Source organism: Barbus barbus (assembly GCF_936440315.1).
Source record: "Barbus barbus genome assembly, chromosome: 14".
Taxonomy (NCBI): domain Eukaryota; kingdom Metazoa; phylum Chordata; class Actinopteri; order Cypriniformes; family Cyprinidae; genus Barbus; species Barbus barbus.
In genome coordinates this window covers 2772148-2787637 of record NC_136742.1, presented here as the reverse complement: position 1 = coordinate 2787637, position 15490 = coordinate 2772148, and the positions used below count along the sequence as shown (strand labels likewise).

The 15490-nt window shown below is 41.2% G+C and overlaps 1 protein-coding gene across 2 annotated transcripts in view; it reads left to right on the top strand.

The window, feature by feature from the left end:
- Positions 1–15490, top strand: part of bub1 (BUB1 mitotic checkpoint serine/threonine kinase) — a 29523-nt gene that overhangs the window by 1804 nt on the left and 12229 nt on the right. Inside the window, exons 7-18 of one of the 2 annotated variants that reach the window (XM_079433594.1) lie at positions 73–188; positions 1696–1736; positions 1873–2048; positions 3346–3476; positions 8821–9080; positions 11097–11137; positions 11226–11342; positions 11452–11553; positions 12477–12558; positions 12660–12729; positions 12829–13003; positions 13098–13170. In XM_079433594.1, the coding sequence (XP_079289720.1) occupies positions 73–188; positions 1696–1736; positions 1873–2048; positions 3346–3476; positions 8821–9080; positions 11097–11137; positions 11226–11342; positions 11452–11553; positions 12477–12558; positions 12660–12729; positions 12829–13003; positions 13098–13170 (1384 nt within the window). The remainder of the gene's footprint in view (positions 1–72; positions 189–1695; positions 1737–1872; positions 2049–3345; positions 3477–8820; positions 9081–11096; positions 11138–11225; positions 11343–11451; positions 11554–12476; positions 12559–12659; positions 12730–12828; positions 13004–13097; positions 13171–15490) is intronic. The other variant, XM_079433595.1, reaches the window with a different exon arrangement.

Below are 15490 nucleotides of genomic sequence, written 5' to 3'. Positions count from 1 at the left end.
TTGTGGTCCTTCACTGGTTATGCTGCAAGCGAGGAGAGTAACCTGTACACTGCTGTCTCTTGACTGACTCAGATCATGTGCGGCAGCCTCTGCAGAACTCACAGCTGGTGAATCAGAACCCCAGGCAGAGAGACGCTGCTCAAGACCAGTGCAAGGTACAGCTCCCGTCTACTACTGCAGATCTCCAGGTCAATAAAAACGTATACGAAGGTTCATGAGATATTTCAGAGAACTGGTTCTTCATTGGTTGATTTATATTCTCTTCATTAGTGAAAGTCAAGATTCATTTGAAGAATTCATGCCAAATGTATTAAAAGTCTAATAGAAATGTGTAGAAAATATGCTTGACAGTTTATGACAACTAGATCAACCATTTTGCATTTAATGACTTATACTATGAACTAATGACTAGATGTTTTGAGGAGTAAGACTATAGCACAGAGAAATATATAATACATCTTGAACAACATGACAATAGCAACTGAATGTAGGAAACCACAGATAAATGTACATAATCAGTTGCATGAATGTACCAAAGCAATCCCAACTTGTTCAAAAGAATGAGAAACTTTTTATGATGTGCACAAGTGACTAGATGATGTGGAGGTTGAACAAGTAGTTTTGAGAATTTAATTTCTGATCTGAGAAATGCACCAAAGCCACTGAGAAACACTGTCAGCTGACTTTGGCCCTTTTATCTATCCATCGCAGGTTCTGATTGGTGTGTGATACATTTTGACTCCTAGTGTTTCCACTTGGGTAATTGTGTGGTAATTGAGCTCAAACTGTGCAGACTTGAGTGAACTATTGAATGCTAGTGCTTTCTAAATGATCACATGGTGTAAGCACTGAGAAATGAAGGATTTGTGTGTACAGCAATTCCATGGAAATGTCAACCTTGCCATGAAACTTTTTTTTTTTTTACCAAAATAACAAAACCCTTTCAAAGTTGTCCTTTAAGGTCTGTATTTTATAGTATTGATGTGCTGTCATAGAAATTTTAAGAAAATTGCTTTGTTTATTCACCACATATGAGGTTTGCACAAATAGAAAAGTTAAATTTTCAGTCAACCATATTTCATGCTTTCAAAAGAGGGATCAAATACTCCCTTTTTTATACTTTGTTAACAGTAAGCATTTTGCAGAAAGATGGGGGGATGCATGACAAATAAATACTCTGTTTATGACAGCACTGCCTTGTATATTTATAAGCGATATATTTAGGAAGTCATGATGCTTCAGTGCTGTCTCATGTCCGTCACGTTTTAAATATAAAGTTTATACTATATAACTCTACATAGAGTTTTGCAGGAACACTTCACCAAATCTGACTCATGTGTTAAAGCAGGGAATAGTGTTTATAGTTCAGCAAAATGGGTGTGCTTTTAGGAAAATGGCGTTATGGTTTTGAAATTTTAGTTCAAAAGCCTGGTTATAGTGTTTTAGCAATCGAGAAAAACTGTAAAACAAGAACTAATATCTGCCAGTGACGCATGAGAGTTTTTAAAATTTGATTTGCTTTATTATTAACACTTTTTTTTGTCAATTTCTCATCAAACAGACATCTTATTTAATAATTTTGCTTAAACTAAATTTATCTTGATTTGACAGGCTTTAGACATTTGCACTAGAAAATGTGTATTTCATATTTTTTTGTTTTCCATCCTTTTAAGCGTGAGGTTTTTTTTGTTGCAGGATCCAGAAGTGCCCTCTCCTGCTCCAAAAATGGTGCGCATGTAAGTGTTTGACGTTGGATTCATGTTCAGTAATTCATATCAAACCCCTGCACTGTCACTTCTGAGGTTCAGTAGAGGTTTGTGCAGTGATGGTGGTGATGATGATGATAGTGTTGCAAATGATCCCCATTATCAGAATCTCTCGCTCCGAGAATAACCCGGTCCGGACAGGTGGTGGTAACAGCATGGAGTGTGTGTCCATGTACTGTGTGAATGAGCTGCAGTGTGAGGGATCGGAGCTGTCTTTTGAGGAGCTCAGAGCCAGGCGCTACTTTGCTAAACGTAGCCAACAGGAGGAACAGCGCCAACTGGGTGAGAAGACCTTCCCACACTACACATGCATCGATCAAACGGCTTGAAGAAATGTAGCATTGCATCAGTGTCTCAGCAATGGATGCTCTGCAGTGAATGGGTGCCGTCAGAATGAGAGTCCAAACAGCTGATAAAAACATCACAATAATCCACACCACTCCAGTCCATGAAGTCCTGGAGAAGACAAAAGCTGAAACAAATCGAGTCCATAATCCATAATAATACTTCCTCCAGTGAAAAAGTGTTCTGGTCTGAATCAGGAGAGAAATCTGCACAGATCCAGCAGCATTCACAAGCCAAAACGGCTCCAAACAAGCTTGTGGCTGGATTTTGATGTGAGATCAGGAGGAAAATTTATTATGGATTATGGACTCGCATTTTAGTTAAAAATGTCTTAAAGTCCCCCTGTAGTGAAAATCAAATTTGTTTATTTTTCTATGTGGTATTTCTAATATGCTTTTAGACAAACCATGTGCCAATCCTTTAATCAACAGAATTGCTGAGTATTTTCTCCTTAACTGTAGTTTCCCCAAGGCTGTTCTATAACCAATCACATCAAGGGATAGATTCCTATCATTAGCATATCATACAACATGCAGATCAACCAGTGTGTGTAATTTGACTAATGACAATAATTGTGCAAATATCAGTGTTATCGTGGTAATGTAGCAGTGATGTATTAGGCCTCCCTCTCTTCATTTGTAAAAAATGCGACATGCGTTTTTTTTACCCCCCTGCTTTCTCAAGGTAAAAATTTGCATGTAGATCGCGTGCAAAATATACCAATATGATTACCAGCACAAAACCAAAAATAAAATGGAGCAGGATGTAGAGTTACATTCAAGCTATTTTAAGGCATGAGAAAATTATTTTCACAAGAAAAAACAATGATTTTAAGGGTACAATTTTTTACTACAGGGGGACTTTAATGATGGTTTTGTTTCTTATAAACATGCAGCTTTTGTCTTCACAAGACGTTAATTGAGTGGATTATTGTTATGTTGATGGGCACTTTATTGACAGGTTGTGAAATTGCACTGTATACACTACCGATGGGTCAAATCTAAATGGTGTTTAGTCTCCTACTCTGGGGTGCGTTTCCTGAAAGCAGCTATGGTCGCAAGTTCTGTCATTACAAATGGAGCTCAATGGAACTTACGCCTGTAGTTAGCTAATGGAAACGCACTGAATGCCACAGTAGACACTGACCCTCACATGGACCGACTAGAACCTGTATCTGTCAAGATCTTTTCTTCCATCTCGTATTTGGTTGCTGTAATAACTGTTGTTTGATCAGCTGAGAAGCAGCACAGGCTTTGGGAAGAGGAAGAGGAGGTGAGGAAGATGAAGCAGCTCTTGGATGATCTGGAGAAGAACGTGACTCTACAGCCAGCAGAGCAGAGAAATTCAGCGGTGGCTTCTCTTACGGTAAATATCTCGTTCTGAATTACACACCCTGCTGTAGGGATGCCACAGTGAGGAGAGTTTCCCACCGATTACAGGGCTCTAGACTGAGACCATTTTTTGAGAGTGCGAGTAAAAATTTGACATGGTTGCACTTGTGCGAGTGCAAGGTCTGCGCTGCTCTAAAGCATCTGCTTCAAACAGCGCGAGCTGCAGAGCCGCAGCACATTGTAGTCAGATTTCACTGATCATGTGAAGAGAGGCGCTTTCAGCGCGAGCGCTTTGTGGGTAGAGCCTGGTTTACAGTCGCTGTGAAGGTGCGCACAGTGGACTGAGCGCAACGGAGGATTTGGTTTTCAAACTAAAGTAAAAGATCGCTTCTTAAACCAGAGTTGGTGAACATGTTGGTATTCTTGTAGAAAAACATGCAAGTCCTGTCAGCGACAGCCAGTTTAGTTTTACTTTTCTTTTCGTTTTGAAAAGCTTATCTTTGCTGTTTACCTCACGTTACGCTGTGGATACTTTCCTTATTTTTTAATATAATTATTTATTTGATTCCTCAGTGTTTGCTAAACATTCTGTAATTTATTAGTCGGTATATAATACAGCATGTGATGTGTCCTATGCCATGCCGCCTCCTTATTTGTTTTTGTTAATAAAGGTTATGTAAGCTAGTTTGTCATTGTAACATACTGTTTTATTGTTGTTGTGCTTTTTAATTAAGAATAACAATGAATCCATCTTTTATTTTAGTCTTAAAAAGTGAACGGTGTATAGATATAAGCAAAACAGACAATTATCTTTTCTTGTAAAGCGTGACACCAAGATTGCGAATTTGAAAGTGAAAGCAAAAAAAGGAATTCCTGTTCACAAAATTTAAATCATGAAAAAGAACGGGTTGAATGTTGAACACTTTCGTTACCATATAACTATAAAAGATCATCAGCATGCATTGATTAATCAAATGTTGTATCAAATAAATAAATAAAAAATTGCGACCAAATGACGTGCTCCTGCAACCAACTGAGAAAGTTAGTCACACAAGTGCGACCAGCAGGAAGAATGAGTCTAGAGCCCTGGATTAATAACACGGTGATACCAATTACATTAAATGTCATTTTTCTGCATGCCATGTGCGCGGCTTATGAATGAATAAAATGAAAGATCTGTGGATTTCCCCCTTACTTTACTATGAATAGTTAGTCTGTTGTCATTATTTTTAATGACAAACACAACAAAAACAAAACACAGACAAGCCCACTTACATAAACATACAAATAATGTCAAAAAAGCCAGTTCTGTTTCATTCCTCCTGACCGCCAGAGGCGGTGCTTAAGCACTAGTGGATTATCGCTGTGGCAGCTAGACAGGTCGAGATAATATACCAAAATGGTCACATGGTGACATAGGCGGAGCCTCGAAGACATGAGCCGTTGCCGCTCAGTATTCGGCCTCTTTCGCTTTCTCTCATGACTTAGGTCGTTCTTCAGTGATCTCGTGCTGTCATGTGCAGCTTACCGGAGCAGCGAATTATCGTCCTCTCAAGCTGTGACCGCTCGCTTCTAAGGATCTTGGATTGGATTTCTTCAACATTGGTGAGCTGTTTTTTTGGCCTGTTATATTCGACAACGCTTCTGCTTCTCGGTTCTATCCGGTGGCTAGTGTTTTTTACTGAGCTAACAATATATCAGCGATTCCCGCTGATTCGAATACTAGTGCTGCTATATTAATGCACTGACGGTTCTCCTCTGCAACTGAACACTCGGAGCTTTTTTTTTTTTTTTTTTGCGCCGATACGTTTACGGTCCTCCGTTTATGGTATCACGTGTATATGATTTTGTGGAACACTCTGCTTCTCGGTGCTATCCGGTTGCTATCGTTCCCTTTTCACGCCGAATGCGATGAGGCAATGTCCGTTGTCCCAGCGTTCAATGCAGTCGCACAGACTCATTGTTGAAAAAGGCATATGAGTTTACTGCATATATAACCCGCCCTGAGAACACATTGTGTCAATTGCTTCTCGCCACTACAGTACACTTGAATCAGCGAATGTTGACCCCTCAGTTTTTCAATTCCTTCAAACTGCTCTTTTGACCATGGGCCATGTTACATGTGAACTCGGTACCCTTATGGCCAGACTTCACGACAGTAGATCCTTGGGTTTGGACTACTTTGAACAAGGGTTATACCCTGCAGTTTCGACGCTGGCCACCAAGTTCTCAAGGATTATTCCCACAGTAATAGGGGATGCAGTTCGTTCAGTGGCACTCTCTCAGGAAATTTGTTCTCTGTTGGAGAAGGGGGCAATAGAAAGAGTTCACCCCCTTGTTCAAAGGGATGGGTTTTATTCAGTTTACTTCCTGGTTCCCAAAAAGGACGTCAGTTTTAGTCCAATTCTAGACTTGATGCACTTGAACATTTTTCTGAAAACTCTCCCTTTTTGGATGTTAAGTGCAGCTGACATTCTTCATGCTGTCATGAAGGGAGACTGGTTTACGAGCATCGATTTGAAAGATGCTTATTTTCACATTACGATTGTTCCCCATCAAAAGTTTCTTCGTTTCAGTTTGAAGAACCAAGCTTACCAGTTCAAAGTCCTCCCTTTCGGCTTGTCTCTGGCCCCTCGTGTGTTCACAAGGTGCATGACGGCAGCTTTATATCCTCTATGGTCCAGAGGGATACGAATCCTGCCCTACTTGGACGACTGGATGCTGTGTGCCCCCTCAAGACCGCAAGCTGTCCACGACTGGGTCTGTGTGGGTCTTTCTGTAAACACGGCAAAGAGAGGCAGTTCACCTCTCGGGGGCAAGCAACCAAGTAGAGGACGCTCTGTCCAGGAATCTACTGCATCCGGGGGAATGGAGGCTTCACCCGGATGAGGTGCAGAGGATATGGCAACAATTCGGGAGAGCAGAAATAGACCTCTTTGCGACAGAGGCAACCACTCACTGTCGCTTGTGGTTTGCAAGAACGGAGACATCCAGTCCGTTGGGGCAGGACACTCTGTCGCACGAATGGCCAGACTGCCTTCTTTATGCGTTCCCTCCTCTTCTGCTGTTGTGGGAAACTTTGCACAGGATAGCACAGTGCAATCACAGAGCATTACTTGTCGCACCTATGGTGGCCAGCCAGGCCTTGGTTTCCCATGCTTTTGAGTCTTTTGAGTCGCCTCGGAAGGATCTGTTGTCACAGACAACTGTCTGGCACTCGGACCCAGCTCGTCTGCAACTTTAGGTTTGGCTGCTGGGTCCAACCCTCTTTTGATTGATTGTGAGCCTGCAGTAGTTAATACCATAGCTAGTGCTAGAGCAGTGTCCACACGTCAGCTCTATGCAGCATGTTGGAGTTTTTTTCTCTTCGTCGTGTAAGAGTCGGGATTGGACCCTGTGTGCTGTGACATACCGAAAGTCTTAAGCTTTTTACAACACCTTTTGTAGTCTGGTAAAGCAGCCTCCACATTGAAGATATATGTTGCAGCAATTTCTGCGTATTATGTACCGGTTAATGGGTCATCTCTTGGTTCCCATGCTCTTATTTGTAGTTTTCTAAAGGGTGCGAGATGATTGAGACCAACTCGCAAACCTCATTTTCCGGGGTGGGATTTACCACTTGTGCTTGATTTTCTTTGTTTGCCACCTTTTGAGCCTTTACAGGCAGCTGACCTTAGATGGATGTCTTTGGAGGCTGTGTTTTTGTTGGCCCTCGCTTCAGCAAAGCGTGTTAGTGAGCTGCATGCCTTGTCCGTTAGTGAGTTATGCATGCGTTGGCTGCCAGAAGATTCTGGGGTTTTACTTCGACCAAACCCATCTTTTCTCCCCAAAGATCTGCTTCCTTAGTTTATAAATCAGTCAGTCAGTTTGGCTGCTTTTCAGTCTGGATCCCGATTTGACCAGTAAAGGGATTACCTTTTGTGTCCTGTGCGAGCCTTGAGGTGTTATGTGGCTGCTACCACTCATCTTAGAAAAACAGATCAGCTTTTTGTGTGTTATGGTGCTGCTTGGAGGGGCACTGCTGTATCAAAGCAGAGATTGTCAAATTGGGTGGTGGAAGTAAACACTATGGCATGTAAGAAGGCTTAAAAGCCTCTATCAGGGAGTGTTTCTTGTCATTCCACTAGGTCTGTGTCGACATCCTGGGCTGCTTTTAGAGGGGTTTCTATGGCAGATATCTGTGCGGCTGCTACCTGGGCTTCTCCCTGTACCTTTGCCCGGTTTTATAAGCTCAACATTGCTACCCTGCATACTGTCAGTTCAGCGGTTCTTCTGGTGCAGTCTTGAATTATTTGGTTGAGTGCCATTCCTCATGACTGTGTTGGTACGAGTCATCCACTAGTGCTTAAGCACCGCCTCTGGTGGTCAGGAGGAATGAAACAAAACGCTAGTTACGTATGTAACTGTGGTTCTGTGAATTCCGGATGACCGCCAGAGTTATTTATCATTCGGAATGCATGAGAATACGCGAGAAAGGCGTGTCGAGGCTGAATACTGAGCCGCAATGGCTCATGTCTTCGAGGCTCCGTGTGACCATTTTGGTATATTATCTCGACCTGTCTAGCTGCCACAGCGATAATACACTAGCGTTTTGCTTTGACAACAAATCCTCCTGTATAAGATTTCCATCTGAACTGAAAGCATAAATCGAGGCTGTGCATTGCTGCTTCACTCAGTAGGGCTAAAACCAGCAGCGTGTATAATTACTTGCCAGCAACACGCCTAAATAAAAATCTTGCTGATTTTAGGTTTGAAAATGCTTAATATAATAAGATTAATATTAGCATTGTATTTTAAAATAAAGTACAATAGTATTGTAATTAAAACCTATTATTATTATTACTACTATAATTATAATTTTTTTGTTAGTTATATATAAAGGGATCGTTAACATAAAAAATTTAAATTCTGTCATTAATTATTCACCCTAATGTCGTTCCAAACCCGTAAGACCTTCGTTCATCTTCGGAACACAAATTAAGATATTTTTGATGAAATCCGAGAGCTTTCTGATCCTCCATAGACAGCAAGGGCACTACGTTCAAGGCACAGAAAGGTGGTAAGAACATCGACAATCTGACTGTCCTTGTTTATGGAGGGTCAGAGAGCTCTCGGCTTTGGAACGACATGAGGGTGAACAATTAATGACAGAATTTTCATTTTTGGGTGAACTATCCCTTTAGTGGATCACAGTGTGAGCACCAAACCAAATCTCCAGGAGCTCATGACTGAAAAACTTCATCCCTACACAAATTAAGTTGACGTGATTAATTCTTCCTCCACTTGTGTAGTTCTTGCTTTCATTAGCAGAAGTTGTTTCAGAGAGTGTAGAAGTAATTACACTTTGAATGTTGGTTTGTCTTTGTGATAATGTGCAGGGAGAGGCGTTACTCCAGGTTAAAGCCCCTGAGCCGGTGTGGTCCTCCAGGCCTCAGACAGGACTGCAGCTCCAGACGGAGCTCTTCGCAGGGCATGCTGGGACACGAGACAACAGTGTGGCCGAAACAAGCCATCCACTGATGGTTCCGTTACCCAGTGCAGCCTGCGAGAGTCTGCTGGGACAGACGGACAAAGCACCAGAGAGCACAGCAGTATCACGCCACAGCACGTCCCTGATCCAGAGCGACAACACCGAGCCGTGAGTGTCAACCACACCACATCATCTGCCCTAACACAGCTGCACTTACTCGCTTCACGGGACATGGAAACAGAATAGTTCATCCAAAAATTTAAAATTACTTTAAAATGTCCTCACCTTCAGGCCATCTGAGATGTAGATGGGGTTGTTTCTTCATCAGATTTGTAGAAATGTAGTATTTCATCACTTGCTTTCATCACTTGCAATGGATCCTCTGCAGTGAATGGGTGCCATCAGAGTCCTTAATCTGTAATAACACTTCCTCGAGAGGAAGAGTTGTCACATCAGTGTTATCCTTCATATTATTACCAAGGTGTACAATATGAACCTTGCATTATAAAACAAATGTTTGTTCACAGTTTGACAATGGAAGCCTGTTCAAATCACAAAATTAAATTATACTACAAATTGTAGGGTTTCCTTCAGAGATACAGTATCTCTCAGAAGTGAGTACACCCCTCATATTTTTGTAAATATTTTATTATATCTTTTCATGTGACAACACTGAAGAAATTACACTTTGCTACAATGTAAAGTAGTGAGTGTACAGCTTGTATAACAGTGTACATTTGCTGTCCCCTCAAAATAACTCAACACACAGCCATTAATGGCCCAATTTGGACATTTTCACTTAGGGGTGTACTCACTTTTGTGGCCAGCGGTTTAGACATTAATGGCTGTGTGTTGAGTTATTTTGAGGGGACAGCAAATTTACAATGTTATACAAGCTGTACACTCACTACTTTACATTGTAGCAAAGTGTCATTTCTTCAGTGTTGTCACATGAAAATATATAATAAACTATTTACAAAAATGTGAGGGGTGTACTCACTTCTGTGAGATACTGTATCTCTGAAGGAAACCGAGTGTCTCCTGAATTTTCGATATCATTTTCATTTCATCTTGCCTGTAATGGCTGATAAAGCAGCATTTGTGAGTGGAGCTCTGCTTTGTGTACAGCCTTCTCTGGGGAAACCTCAAAGCGCCTCCTGCTGGCAGAGAATGAATTTGCATGTTCAATAAGCCCGTCTGATTTACGCAGAAAACATTTAGCTTGTTATCAGAAATGGGGGGCATGATCAGGTAAGATTCAGTGATGCCAAATAGCCGCTGAAGTAGCCTAATGTGGCAGACGCATCACGAATGAAATGTTGCATGCATTATTTTTCATATCAGTATTAACTTCTCCATTGTTGTTCAGTAGTAGTACAAGTAGGATGTGGCAGTTGGTCGGTGTGGTATTAGCCCCGCCCCTCCTCCACTGTGATTGGATGGCTGACAATGATGCATGGTCTTCTTGGTTTGCACGGGGTACATCTGCGCCTACCTGCAGTTTTGAATGCAGTCATGTGCTGCCGTTTTTCTTCATTCGACTGGTCATGACGTTTCCGGTGTTTGTATTTCATGTGATTCCTCATTTGAGTGATTATTCAGTTTCATTTGACACAGTATGCGTGCTCAGGATTTATGAGTGATTTTACAGGATTTATGGCCAGCAAAGCAACATTTTAGCAAAATTCTAATAGCGTTTATTTTTTTCTCGAATAAATATTGCAGATATAATATTTGACTCTTTTGTGCACACCCCTACTTGAATCCCAACATGAAAAAGTAATTTGAACATGATCCTGCCTTAAAAAAAAAAAAATTGTGGTGTATTTTTGGCATATCGTCCACCCTAATTTATCCTGTTACTGTTCTCATGAATGTCATTACTTATGCTACAAATAGAATTTTAAATCGAAATTCAACATCCTATTACAAATCTTTCAAGGTGATTATTTTAGTTATTGCATATTTTCTGATGTGCTTCGCCTTTTCCACACACTGTACTTTGAGTCAGTGCTGAAATATTAGTAAACATTTTGACATGTTTGTTTCTTTACTGCAAAACTGAATGCACTTTATGTGAAAGTATAAGAATACTTGGCAAAGATGAGACTGAAGCCCAAACTCTTGTGATGATCTGATGCGCAGAAGCTGCTGCAGTAGTAACGTGTGTTTCTCTGTCTGTAGTGAGGCATGTTCTCGGGGAGACGCGGATGTGATTGCAGACAGTGAGTATGTCTCCTCATGTACACACTGGCCCTAGAGCTGCTGTATGTGCTCTCACTCACTCTCTCTCTCTCTCTCTCTCTCTCTCAGCATCATGTAGTGGGTTCAATCACTCTCATGTCACTCCAAACACGTCTCTGGGTTTCGCTCACGCCACACCGTCCCGAGCTCTTCCTTCTCCCACTGTGAACACACGCGAGGCTTTGGGTAAGAACACACACAGACACACACACTCTCACACACACACACACTCACACCTGAGATCACGCTGTGTTTCCATGTGGCTGTTGTGGTTGATGTGTGTTGTTTTTTGTAGGTGTGATCATGGACATGTTTCAGGCTCCCACCCTGCTCCAGGAGTCCATGTTCAACAGCACTGTTCTGCCGGAGGACAGTTTTGAGAGGAGCTGCAGAATCAGTATATTTGCTCTCTCTCTTTCTCTCACACTCACTCTCACACACACACACAAGACTTTATTTCTCAGTGACCGCAATTTTGCTGTGGCTAATACATTTTTAATATAAGTATGGTCTAGGGCTCCAGACTGTGACCAAATGTTTGCATTTTGCAACCTATTTCCTGCTGGATGGGGATGATTTCACAATTCGATTTTCTCACATTTTATTTTAATTTTTTTTACAAAACGAGATTGAATACATTATATAGTAAATGAGAAGGCATCCTTTTATTAGGCTATTGCTGCACGTTTCTTTGAGAAATTGAAATAACAAAATAAAACTGAAACTTTAAAACAAACCCCAAGTCAAATAAGCAAGTTACACAAATAAAAGCTGTCTTCATATAAACAAACTAATGCTTTGTCTGTGCTCTTTCCATTTAAAATGAGAGGCAACCACTGCATTTTAATCATGATCCAAAAAAAGATGCAGCATACATACAGCATGAGCAGTTTTTAATCTAAATTAGACTGTATAATTTCACAATCTGAAGTAAAAATAGAGTAGTTTGACTTTAGTTTTGTGAAACTATTTATAAAACACATCTGAATGAAACAGCAGACAAGCTGAATGAGATGCAGATTCACTCTCTGCCAGCAGGTGGCACTTATGAACGGCAATGATTCAGTTTTTACCGCTGTATACAAAGCAAAGCTGCACTTATAAACACTATTTTAATATGCATCGTTCAGAGGCAAGATGAAAAGAAAATACCATGTAAACTTTTCTAAAGACAGTCAGTTCCCCTCAGAGATATATTCATATTAACTCCTACTCTGATTTGAATTGTTTTTCAACCGGCTCGCGGTTTATATCCCTAGTGCTGGAGAAACTAAGTTTGTCCTGCTGGTTATAATGCACTGATTGTGTTGTGTTGTTCAGGCAGCGCCCCCTCATGTGTTAAAGCTCCCAGCACGACTCCATTCATGATTTACCAGGACAAGGATGAGCAGGAGAAAGGAGGGTGAGACGAGGCCTTCGTTCATGCAGCGATGTAAATGCTTTCTGTAAGACTGAAGTCATTGAGACAGCGCTCTGACCGTGTTCTCTCCATCTGTCCTTCAGTTCTGGCCAGGACAGAAGCGAACCGTTGCTGAGCCGTGTGCTGATGGAGATCCCAGTGTCCAAAGCCAATGTATGCTGCTCTGTTCGCAGCTGCAGAGTCATAGAGGCCAGTAATAACGCTGATATTGCCCGTCTGTGCTGCCTTCTTTACGCTGTTTGTCTTTATTAGGACTCTCCAGTCAGCACAGAGTCTATTACGGATGAGAGTACCATGTGGGGAGCGCGTAACGTCTCTTTAGGCCCCTGTCCCAACCACACCCGTGACTTCGCCCTGTCCGCTCATCTGGTGTCCACACCGCTCCACCCGCATGCGCCGCACTCTTGGGACATGGAGCAGGGCCGAGGTATTCAGCTGCTACATATCACGCAGCCTTATTAACCTGCTACTCTTGAGTGCTCTGTGTTGATCTGGTGTGATCTGTGACTCTGCTCTCTCAGAGGAAGCTGCAGGGGTCAGTGCCATCAGCGGCTCGGAGGAAAACCCGTACATACGACAGCCCACCAAACTCAGGTATCATCCTCACTGAACTCAAGCATTTCATGTATACAGAGGACTTGTATATGGTCCATATGGTAGTGTAGCGTATCCGCCTTATTTTGGGAGTAGGAAGGAAGCCATTTCCTGTGAATTTGCAAGATGAATAATAGGGGTGGGAATCGCAGGGTACCTCACGATACGATACATGGCTCACGATACATGGCTCACGATAACGATAATATCACGATGCAGTGATTCTGCGATAATCGATATATTGCTAGACAATCATATTTACATTTATGCATTTAGCAGACGCTTTTATCCAAAGCGACTTGCATTGCATTCAAGTTACAGTTTTTACATTTTATCAGCTCTTGCTTTCCCTGGGAATCGAACCCATGACCTTGGCGTTGCTAGCGCCATGCTCTACTATTTGAGCTACAGGAAAGCCATATAATGATACATCACGATATCTGTCTAACTATGAAAACAAAATGCCTGTGAAAAGGTTAAGTGCAAGTTTTCTGTCTTTATTCAAGTCCAAACTGTTAGAAAACAGCAAAAATTTTAACATGTTAAGTAAATTAATCATTTTATTCTTGGACTTAAAAGCTTACACTTTTCTCTGTGTGTAAACCAACACAATTAACTGCTTATCAAGTTTTTATATATAGAGATAGAAAGAAACCTTGTACATTTCAAAGTTTACCTGAAATGCTTTTCCTCTCATCATTACAACGGTGCCCTGCACATATGGCATGCAGGAAAAAATAGCCGTTGGCATCGCGTCTTTTGCGTGCTCCGGTTCGTTATTTCAAATGTAGATGCGTGACAAGCACACGTACTTTTGCGCCACATGACGGCTCTGACGAGGTTTTGTTTCACCGTCCATGCTATAGGTGCAGATTTATGTTTCTACCCGTCGGTGCCCACTGCCCTCACACTGCATAAGGCGCACTTGTAATATCTGAGAGGAGGCTACACGAACTGAATATGCGCTCTGCAATAATAACCCGATCGGTGCCTATGGCCCACGCTGATAGCTGTTCTGGCACTTCCGGGCAGTTTTTTTAGTTCTCATCTCTATAAACATATATAATATAGCAGTAGAGCTAATACAGTGGCAAATCTGTTTATCCTTCGGTTCCTCGTGCTTCACCATCTTCATAGAGAACAGGTTCATGGTTGCTCAGAGTGCTTTGGAAAGAAGCTGGAAATAACGCGACTGTGATTTCCACACCTTTTTAGACACTAGAAGCAGGGAAATCTATTTAGCACCTTATTGTATTAATGAAAATATCGATATTTGGTGCCAGATATCGATTCTCGTATCACATGGAGTGGGATCGCAATATATCGCCATATCGATTTATTGTCCCACCCCTAATGAATAATAATAGTTGGCTTCGTTTAGCAAAAGGATAATAGCAAAACTATTTGTGCTACAAACCAAAGTGTTTGATGACCATTTGAAATATAGCAACGGATGGAATCTCAAGCAGCATAAAGGACTGTTTGGCAGATGGCACCGGAAGCCTTGCAAATGCCCATTTTTGTAATTTTTTGTTTAAAAATTAGGTGAATATTTCAGAATGTTTTAGTATGCTGTGCTAAACATTTCTGCACAGAATTAGAATTAAAACAGTAACACAATATTTTCCGAGACTATGATGACTGCATCCACTGAATTAACAACATATCATATGTGACCCTGGACCACAAAACCAGTCTGAAGTGTCAATTTTTTGAAATTGAGATTTATACATTCAAAGCTGAATAAATAATATTTCCATTGATGTATGGTTTGTTATGATCGGACAATATTTGGCTGAGATGCAACTATTTGAAAATCTGGAATCTGAGGGAGCAAAAAAATCTAAATATTGAGAAAATCGCGGTAAGAAATGTACAAAATATCTTCATGGAACAGTATCTTTACTTAGTGATTTTTGGCATAAAAGAAAAGTTGATAATTTTGATCCATACAATGTATTGTTGGCTATTGCTACAAATATACCTGAACTACTCATGACTGGTCTTGTGCTGCAGGGACATGTATAATGATGCAACGAAATTAAAGTTCTGGGCTGAAAGCAAAAATAAATGTTAATTAAAAAAATCTATTTAATAATAAATGTTCTAATAAAAACTTGTGCAGACATTTAAATTATACATGGCACCCAAGTTTAAGTTTTTATCAACTCTCTAATAACGGCGTTCGCAAAAACCCGCCCACCCTTAGTTACTGTTGCCATGACCGACAAACAGTTCCGCTCTCACACTTCACTCATGTTCTCACGCAGTGAAAAATACATCGCAGAGCAAAGAGGAAACTGACAACACACCGACAGAC